This window comes from Muntiacus reevesi, chromosome 9 (genome assembly GCF_963930625.1).
Source record: "Muntiacus reevesi chromosome 9, mMunRee1.1, whole genome shotgun sequence".
Lineage (NCBI taxonomy): Eukaryota > Metazoa > Chordata > Mammalia > Artiodactyla > Cervidae > Muntiacus > Muntiacus reevesi.
In genome coordinates, this window is record NC_089257.1 from 49,478,888 (window position 1) to 49,489,389 (window position 10,502).

The 10,502-nt window shown below is 45.9% G+C and overlaps 1 protein-coding gene across 2 annotated transcripts in view; it reads left to right on the plus strand.

The window, feature by feature from the left end:
* SWAP70 (switching B cell complex subunit SWAP70) overlaps positions 1-9,394 on the plus strand; it is a 75,705-nt gene extending 66,311 nt beyond the window's left edge. For both annotated transcript variants that reach the window (XM_065944610.1, XM_065944609.1), the window contains 4 exons: positions 606-772; positions 6,621-6,819; positions 7,742-7,838; positions 8,176-9,394. In XM_065944610.1, coding sequence (XP_065800682.1) covers positions 606-772; positions 6,621-6,819; positions 7,742-7,838; positions 8,176-8,282 — 570 coding nt within the window. In that variant the 3' untranslated portion in view covers positions 8,283-9,394. The remainder of the gene's footprint in view (positions 1-605; positions 773-6,620; positions 6,820-7,741; positions 7,839-8,175) is intronic.
* Positions 9,395-10,502: the final 1,108 nt, after the last annotated feature.

The following is a 10,502-nucleotide window of genomic DNA, read 5'->3' on the forward strand; positions in this document are numbered from 1 at the left end:
AGCTAATGCAAGTGAAAATATAAACTGCAGAGACATATGCTAATATGTTTGATATTACATTTATGATATCCTTGTCTTAACTTTTAAGGCAGAGATTCAAGGCTCTTTAATCCAGAATGGAGAAACCATAAATGTATTAGAATGCTAATTAGATGCTTGAGGGTCCCCCAGGTCTGAGGGTACGCTAGGGAGGGAGAAAGTAGAGGGTGCTGGGCAGCCAGGTAAGTGCAGGAGACCATCTTTCCTTTCCCCCTTACTTTAACCCTTTGGCTGTTCTGAGTGGGAAAAGGTTCATTCCTTTTGGATGCTGTTGGTAAAGAGGTTGTGGCTTTAAGATAGAAAGGAATTTAAAGAGAAATTATACAGGGAAGTATTTTTTTCTTGAGTTTGAAATGCAGTGTGAAAGGGATGAGAAATATACCAGGGCAGGAGAAGGGGTGGGTGTGGTACTCTTGCTTCCTCCTTCATCAAGGAGTGAAGGACGGGCCCTGCCCACCCTGAAGGGCTATGGCTGTGGCCGTGGCCCCTCTCAGGATGGTGTTGGAGCAAGAGACTTTCCCGAGGGTGAAGTCAGCCTGTATTAAACATGATTTTTATACCCTCAGATCAGGCAGCAGATGGAAGAACAGGTTGCCCAGAAATCCTCTGAACTAGAGCAGTATTTGCAGCGGGTCCGGGAGCTGGAAGACATGTACCTAAAGCTGCAGGAGGCTCTCGAGGATGAGAGACAGGCCCGGCAAGATGAAGAGACCGTGCGGAAGCTACAGGCTAGGTACGGATCGACTCATCCGCTGGGCTTTGTGTGCTCTGCTTGGGCTCATACACTTCCTAGGAATCACTGACCCTGCTGGAGAGGTAGTCTCTGCCAGATGGGAGGGACCCTGGAGGCTTGGCTGGCTGGGTTCTTTATTCCCAATCTCCCCTGGGAAACCCTTGCTTCTGTGGCTAATGACAGGCCATGTATCTATTTCAGAGTAGTCAGATGGATGTGTTTAGTGCGGTTCCCTGAGTCAGATTTCAGAGTCCATGGAGCCAGCGTCAGCCCTGATGAGAATCTGGTTTCTTCCACGTGTTCCAGACCTGAGAAGGCCCTCATGTGGAGGCAGGGGCCTGTTAGGCCAGAGCTGCAGCCACTTTGGGGGGCAATGAGGAACTGAGCAGTTTCCATTTGGTCTTTCAGGATTGGTGACATTCCTTAAATAATTCTTAGTTTTAGAAGTTCTTGAAACAGATTTTTTTTTTCCTCTAGACCTTTTAAAGTCAGGTTTACCATGTATGATAGTTGTGATCTCAGATGGGAACTCTAACTTTTGACTTCAGTAGCAGTAGGAAGGACAAAGTAGAATGAAGACTCCAAAAAGCAAATGTCAGCTGCCCTCTCCCAGTTTCTAACTCGCTTCCCCATTAGCTGTCTTTGACATGTCACGTCAGGGGATGCAACACTAACCGCTGTTTCCCCGTAGCAGCAGCTGGTTAGTGTGGGCACACCTCACGCTCTTGTAGGAGCGGTTATGGGATGAGCTGGGATAGATTTTCCATGGCTGCCATCTACACATGGAGCTGCAAGAGATGTTTGTTTAATCTTCAGGTAGAAAGAGAGAAAGAAAGGTTTCTTTGTTACGTATGTTGCCAAAAATGACTTTAAAAACAAATTAGGTGTTGAAAATTTTGATTCTATTAAAGAAAACTTATCTTCTAATAGAAGATTGAATGCCTTGCACATTGCTTGGCACTTATGGGTCCCACGAGTGCGTGTTCATCGTGGTATTAGTCAGGGTCTAGGGACCTTCACCCGCTTGCCATTGGGCAGTGGCAGTGGCTACAACTGTGATGTTAACACACCATCCACTGCATGGGAAGGTTTGGTCCCATGTGACTTCCAAAGAGAGACATTCTAAGGGACGTCAGATATTTTTGACCCTCATCATTTGTGATGTGTTGAGTTTATAGCTTGCCCTTGTGTAGAGAATTCACAGAGGAGATATACAATATATATTTACTTCTTTGAAGCTGTGAGGGAGATTAATTACGGCTTGGCAGAGGTCAGATAATAAAGGGAACCAGGTAACTCTAGAAATGTATTAAAGTATTAGTTACTTCATGTTTATAGAATGATGTTTTGAATAAGACAGTTTTGGATAATTAATGGCAGTAATTTTTAATCAATAGTAAATATCAGAATCATTTATATAAAGCTTTGAAAAATGCACATGTAGGGACTGTCCCAGATTTACCATATCAAAATACCTGTGGATAGGAGCCCAGGCATGAGTGTTTTATTTAAAAACTTCTGGCTAGGGAATTGCCTGGGCTTCCGTGATGGCTCAGTGGTAAAGAATCCGCCTGCCAGAGCAAGAGATGCAGATTTGATCCCTGGTCCTGGAAGATTCACCTGGAGAAAGAAATGGTAATGCACTCCCCTTTTCTTGCCCGGAAAACCCCATGGACAGAGGAGCCCGGCAGGCTGTAGTCCCTGGGGTCACAAAGAGTCAGACGCGACTTGGTGACTGAACAGCAACAAGGGAATTTCCTGGTGATCCAGTGGTAGGACTCTGCACTTCCACTGCAGGGGGCACAAGTTTGATCCTTGGTCAGGAACTAAGATCTTGCATGTCTCATGGCATGGCCAAAAAAAGAAAAAGCTCTGACTGATTATTTTGTACACTCTAATCTCAGTAAATGGAAAAAAGGTTTCAGCTTGGTAAATGCAAATATAACTGCTGCATACAACTCTGTACCAATAAGCTGAAATTACTACACAAAAACTAACTACTTTTTCTTGGTGTTTAAAGGCCATTTTAGGCATTTTACTATTCTGTTTTTCTTTTAACTTTGATTTTGGAACTTGAAGTGGACAGACTTGCACCCTCTAGTGGTCATTTTTTTTAAGTGAGGCGAGTCCATATCTTTTCCAAAGTCACAGGAGGCTGGGCTTGTTTCAGAGGGACATTTTTTCAGACTAACAAAGGGGGCTTTCTCCTTGATCCCACTCTTCAGGGTAGGTCTTTGTGGGTAAAAGGTCAAAGATCAGATCATCATGGAGTTGGGATAGAAATGTTTAAGTCTAGCACTAATGAACTGAAAAGCTGAAAAAGATTTCAATTTTAATGGAAAAACAAAAAACCTGAAACAAGAAGACCCAGATGACTCAAGTCAAAGTTCTTGTATTTAAATGATTCACGATTAAAAAGCATCTCTGGAGAAACTTAAGACACTGACAGAGGAGGCACCATCCACTGGAAGAACAATGAGATGCCAAATGTTCCAAGAGTGACTTGCTCTTGCTTAGAGCAAGGACAGAGGTTAACTGAAAAGCCTTCTGTATACACCCTCAGCTAAGATTACGTTACAGTTCACTGGAGTGCGTGTGTGCTCAGTCATGAAACATAGTCTTAGCTGAGGGTGTATACAGAGGGCTTTTCAGTTAACCTCTGTCCTTGCTCTAAGCAAGAGCAAGTCACTCTTGGAACATTTGGCATCTCATTGTTCTTCCAGTGGATGGTGCCTCCTCTGTCGGTGTCTTAAGTTTCCCCAGAGATGCTTTTTAATCGTGAATCATTTAAATACAAGAACTTTGATTTGAGCCATCTGGGTCTTCTTGCTTCGGGTTTTTTGTTTTGCCATTAAGATTGAAATGTTGTTGTTGTTTAATGTGTAATCCATAAGGTTATCTAGCCTCTTCTGAGTGGAACTCGGAAGGAAACTGTTCATTTACCATTTGGACAGCTCAATTATTGGAAACTTCTTGAGATTGAGCCCTAGTCTGTCCCGTTATAACTTCCACCCGCTAAATTTTTGTGTTTGTAAGGCCTGGGAGCACACTTTGGTCAGGTCTGTATTCCCAGCAACTAGTGCATTGTCTGGCACATGGTCAGTACCCATGGAATATTTTTTGAATGAGTGGATCCAAGTTCTACTCTTGAGGCCATGTGGAACAACAGTCCACACAGTAATAGATAGCCCTGGACTGAGGATATGGGTTTGATTCCCAGCCATTGTACTCTCTAGCTGTGTAATATTTAGAAAAGTTACTTCACTACTTTCAGCCTTCAGTTCCTTATCTATAATAAGCTCATAGGGTTGTTGTGAAGGCTGAAGAGGGTGGTGCAGTCATCGGAGTTTGTCGGTTTCTGTTCCTTTATATCTCATTTGCAGATGGAGAAGAAATGTAATGTATAGAATGTCAAAATAAGCGTTCAGAAAAGATGTTGACAGGCTGGAATGCTGGTTTTAGAGCAAGAAGATAATTTAAAATATCAACAGAACAAGTACAGGATCCAGCAGACTTGGCTTAAAAGCAATTCATTTGAAAAGGTTCAGGACTTTACTTCTCTGATATAATTGATTGCCAAAAACCTCATATACTCATATTATCTCAGGCAGTCTTCATGAGCATTCAGAGCAAATGAGCTAATAGTCCCATCGTAACAATATGAGCTGACATTTGTTCAATACTTACGATGCCGTAGGCACTGTTCTAAGAATCTTACCTGTATTATCACATTTAATGGATCAGCAAACCTTTGATGGTGGGAGTAGTTCCTAGTGGGGCTTCCCAGGTGGCGCTGGTGATATAGAATCTGCCTGCCAGTGCAAGAAATGCAAGAGATTTGGGTTTGACTCCTGGGTTGGGAAAATCCCCCTGAGTAGGAAATGGCAACCTCCTCCAGTATTCTTGCCTGGAAAAATCCATGTACAGGGGAGCCTGACGGGCTGCAGTCCATGGGGTTGCAAAGACTCAAACACGACTGAGCCTACACACACACACACACAGTTCCTATTCCTTTTTTCATAAATGAAGAAATTGAGGTACAGAGAGGTTCGTCTTTAGTCAGGAGTCCTGTTTGCAAACCGAAAAAACCAACTTGGGTTAGCTAAAGCAATCAAAGCATTTTTTGGAAGGTTCTTGAGAAATTCACCAATTCCTCAGAAAGGCAGATGGCCAAGCCCTGAACACAGGCAGGAACCAAGGGAGGCTGAGCAGACCAAACAAGGCCATGGGACGAGCCCAGTGCGGATGTCACTGGTGCAGACGTTGGCGCCATGGGTTTGTCAGTTGTCCCCGTTGCTTCTGCCATCACTCAATACTACATGTTGCTAACACTGTCTCTGCTCTTGTGAGTCAGTGGTTTCACGAAGTTCTAGGAGTGACTGCTGCTTAGCCAAGCCCAGCTTCCACTGCATCCCGGCTTCCCGGGGCAGAAGAGCAGGGGCTGTGGCTTCTGTGTTGGGAGATGGACCCCATTTTCCATCAAGACATCCCTGGACATGTGAAGGGATTCAGTGCTGGGCAGCCTCACCTCCTGCAATGTTCCTTGCCCTCCAGACTTTGACCACCAGGATGAAGAAACAGGGGACCTTCCAGTCTCGTTCACTGGTGTATCTCCCATGTCTAGGAAAGCACATGGACGGTGTACAGCGTACACACCCTGGTCAGCCCCTGGCGGCAGGGTAGTGTTCACTGCGATGTCACATCTGAGAGACGACTCAGGGAGCGCACTGGCCCTTTGTGGAACCCGGGGGAGGAGATAGGAGAGCGTATCCTAGTTGAGAAAGAACTTTTAAGGATTAAGGCTGCCCAGAAATAAACTGACCCGGATTGTGAAGCAGTGGCCCATCACACAGGGTTGGAGACCACCCTGTAAGGGTGTGGTTGAGGGAATTCTTACAGTGGTGCAGGATTGGGGTGGTCAGATAGCGGCTGTCACTTTATTTCTGCTGCTGTTGGCTTTAGATATGCAAATGCTCTTAGGCAGCAGTGACTGGCCTGCTGTGAGGTTTGTTACCGTAATTCTGACGATCAAGCCAGTAGACGTGCGTCCTGCCCTGGGCTGGCGTCTAACCACATTGTCTATACTTGGGGTACAAGTTAGTTTATTTATTAAATACCCGCTTACCTGGGATATCCTCCGATAGGTAGCCTGTTATTAAAAGATAACCTTTTGAAGTCACGCTGGCCTGGGTTGAAATCCATTGCTTACCTGTGCGTCATACTTTTGAACCCTTTGACTTCATCTGCAGGGACAGTAACACCTTGCAGAATTGTAGGGGGATCACGGGGACGAAAGTAAAGAGCCTGACGTGCAGTGCTTGGTCAATAAATGTGTCTGCTTCCTCTACCTTTTGTCCGCTCCTCTTCTTTTGCCTTTGTTGGTGTGTCAGCTTTTCCCTGGGTAATAGATTTCTGCTGGATAAAAATGTGTTTTAATGTTGTAGCAACCAGGCAGATTCCAAAACTCAGCCTTGCCACCTGCCTGTCAGGTGAATGACCTAGTCCAGGTCACTTCGCCTTTGTGCCTCACTTTCTTCATCTCTGAACTGAATAATACTACTACGTAAGCCTATTGTGAGGATCAGTTGAAAAAATACACTTCTTTCTTGGCCCATTAAACCTTCAGTACGTGTTATTTTTAATCTTTTTTTTTTTCCATAAAAGGGTGAAAAAGAGCTTGGAGCAGACCCGTGGGTCACCTGACCCACAAATCTGGGCCTCTCCGGCTCCTCGTGTCCTTCTTGTGGGCGAGAGGTGGGTTAGATGACCTCCAGGCTCCTCTGAGGCTCTGCTGCGCTTTGTCATCTTCTGGGTCGGGCGCGGTCACCCTGAGCTCTCCATGTTGCAGGCTGCTGGAGGAAGAGTCGGCCAAGAGGGCCGAGCTGGAGAAGTGGCATCTGGAGCAGCAGCAGGCCATTCAGACCACGGAGGCGGAGAAGCAGGAGCTGGAGAACCAGCGCGTCATCAAAGAGCAGGCCCTCCAGGAAGCCTTGGGGCAGCTGCAGCAGCTGGAGCTCGAGCGGAAGCAGGCGCTGGAGCAGTACGAGGTCATTGCCCATCCCTGCAAATCCGTGCATTTAAGTTCTCAAACATTTAAAAACAGGGGAATGTTTACTCTGCCGTAAAAAGCTGTGTGAGAATGTTGCTTAGCTGTAAGTAAGGGTTTTTCACAGGTGATGAGGTATAACAGTTGGAATTCAATCGGGAGACTGAAACCACACAGTAATTTGAACAGGGAAGGTTTAATATAATCAGCTATTAACTACAACAGGGATTACCTACTGAGCAGCCAAAAAACTCTAAGAATACAGTAAGGGCAGACACAGGAAGCAGCCACTGCCCCCACCCCCACCCTGGCTGAGACAGAGCCTGCAGGGAAGGAACACACACTCTGCCGTGTAAGCCCAGTGCTGGGATCCGGTCCTCTTCGGAGAGGGCATGGCCTTGGCCCCTGGACGGCAGGGAAGCTAGCCTCTGGGCACTGGTGGCAGCTGCCCACAGGGGAGGTGCCACTGAAACCCCCCAGGGTGGACACCGCGGGTGTGCCGCGGGCCACAGGAGCTGCTGGGATGAGCACAGTGGAGCCTGGAGGCACAGCCCCCACCTCTTCCAGTGTCCTGCCAGCTCCTGCACTGACGAAGCTTCAGGGGGCCCGCTCGGGGGTCACAGGCAGGACAGCAAAGAGTGGATTTGGAGTCTAGAGGCAGTCCGGTGTCACTGGACAGGAGTATCTTATACATCATCTATAATTAGTGTGATTAGGTCCTCGGGAGACCTCGGGCAGGTTACTTAAGTGCTCTGAATCCTAGTCTCCACCTGTGTACCATGGGAGTAATAATAGTCCATGTTTCTGTGGCTGGGATGGCTTAATGAGATAATCCACAGTCATGGAGCAAGTGCCCAATCATTGTTATTTGGCTCTTAAACTACCTGTGTGTTTGCAGAGTCTAAAATCCGCTCTTGTTCCAGGGAGTTAAAAAGAAGCTAGAGATGGCAGCGAAGACGACCAAGAGCTGGAAGGACAAAGTGGCCCATCATGAAGGATTAATTCGATTGATAGAACCAGGTAACACACTCTCTGAAGTAATCAGATATTCAGTCAATTTTTCTGTTTTATTTGTGTACTTGAATTGTGCTAAAAAAAAACTTTCCTAGCCCAAATATACAGGAACCCAGCTCTTTGCAATAAATTTTTCTTGAATTTCTTTTGCCCTCTGATAGATAAGGCCTACTTAATTCCCTTTGTTTACATCTTCTGATGGTTTTGCCTCCTATGACCTTTTATGGATATTCCTCAGAGAAGAAAATAAAGTAGAAAAATGTACTCTTCTGTCTGTAGAAAAATGATAATGTTAATTGAAGAATATAAGATCTTGTATGTTTGACGCGCGTTTGTCTCTTAGGTTCAAAAAACCCTCACCTGATCACTAACTGGGGCCCGGCAGCTTTCACCCAGGCAGAGCTTGAGGAGCGAGAGAAGAGCTGGAAAGAAAAGAAGATCACAGAGTGAGCTGTAGTTACGTCAGCTGTGTGGGTTGCAAGCACGGCTGCAAAACTTTACGCTAAAGACAGAGGACCTGGCTTTTCTGCTTCTAACTTCCAGCACCTCCTATGGGGTCAGTATACTAAGGAAGCCTTCTTATTTATCTGCCAATAAGGAAGGACTTACCTGAAAAGAAAAAAAAAAAAAAAAAGTCAACATTGTCAGGCTCTTTATTTACTCTTTCTTTGAAAACCTCAGCTTCTGAAAATTCCCTTCAGCTCCCTCAGATTCTTTTCAGAGGAGGTGGTGCATAGACAGCCCAGCGGCGGGTGACCAGGGGCAGGGCGGCGCTCAGGTCACCGGGTGTCGGAACCTCTGTGGGCTGGGGCTGTTGTTTTTCCAGCAGCGTATTTCCTCCTCCAAGTGCTTGTCTCTAAACTAAGGGGGCCACCCTGCTTGCCATGGTCCGCGGTGGACGTGGACTGCCTCTGACCACGGCTACTCAGCTGGAAAAGACACTTCTCCTGCACGTGGTCCTCGCTCAGACTGAGGGGTTGCCGTTCGTGTCTTTGGTTGTGCAGATTTAATGCCATGTGAGCGATTGGCATCTGACTCCAGAGGCACTGTCTCCAAGGGGCAGAAGTCTTTTAAATAATGCTTTGGCTGAGATAGATACTTAAGAATCAAAGATAGCACAGAGATGAACTAAGTGAATCCCATTCAGAATGATGTTTTGATACTAACTGAATTCTTCCTAATATTTAAAATGGTTTTAACCATCTGTGTGCTGGCAGACCCCTTGGTTTTACTTTTGTAGTTACTGTACAGAACGTCTCTGGTGTGTGTGAATGCTTGTCCTAATCAGACCTTTGCCTTAATAAACAGTGATATGATCGTTCCTAGAAATTATACATGAAAAAAGTTTTTAAACTGTATTTTTGTGATGTGCTATGTTGAGAGGGAACAAAATATTTATAATTTTCAAACATTCTTACCTAAATATTGTACAATGTAATATGCTGAACTTTCTTTTTTGGCTAATTTTCTAAGATACGTTAAAATTGTTTTGTATGGTTCTTGTTTGTTTGTTTTAGTCAAATGGATTCAGTAAGAAAATAAAAAAATACTGGAAAAGCGTACATTTTAAGCTGTCTGATTTAACAGAAGAGGAGGGTAAGGTTGTGTGTACGTGTGCATGTTTTCCATATAAAGAGGTGAACTTGGATATAGGGACACTTCCTGAAATACTGGATTTGCAGTTTGTACCCCCCAAACCAAGGCTGTCATGAAGTTAGCTATGGCCTCGAGTTTGCCGTTTGAGTCACTGATGTGGGAAACCATGGTGGATGTGTCATCTTACAAGCGGGAACTTACACGGATGATTTCTCCCTCGTCCTTGCTATTCCCTCCAAATCCTCTTACCTCTGCTTTCCCGAATTTTCTTTTCTGCCTCTCCTGTTTTTCTTTCAGTTTTTACCAGAGTAAACAGTGTGGTTTTTTTTGTTTTTGTTTTACACGGTTGCCAAGATTAAAATGCCTTTTGTGGATTAAGCAGGCCCACTCAGTCCAGCCTGATCACGTCTTGGAAAGCTGAAATGTGGAGGGGCAGTGTCTGGAGACATTTTTGGTGGTCACTACTGGGAGTTTTACTGGCATCTAGAGGGTAGAAGCCAGAGTTGCTGCTATACACCCTACAATTCACAGGACAAAGAATTACCTGGCCTGATAAACATTCTCTGCAGAAAGGCACGTTCTGGTCCAGAACAGAACAGGCTCTTAGCATCAGGGTTTCCCTAGGAGGGGTGTCAGGAGTTGACCTCTTTGGTGTAAATGGAATGTACGTGGGGGGCACAGCGGCCAGGTGCTCCGTGAGGTCCGTGAGCCAGGAGCCAAGGCTCGCCCCTTATGGGGCATTGTGCTTCAGACTCTGTAAAGGCCCTTTCCACTTACATGCCCGGGGAGTTGCTTTGTATATCCTTTAAAGTCTTCCTGGGATGCAGGCTGCTGAGGCGTGAAATGTAAAGCTGCCCTGACCTTGAGTTTGGGGAGGGGCTGTCGGAACCGTTTCAGCAGCTGGGGAGGAATGCGTGTGCAGATTTATGGCCCCGCTGGTAATGTCCCTCGCAGAGCACCGGTGCCTGTTCCACTTGGCACAGCCCCCGTCGTGCCTTCTCAGCCGTGCCAGCAGGTCACAGCTGTCCTGGCAGAGCAGGGATGGGGTGACGTCAGGCCACGGGGAGTGGAAAA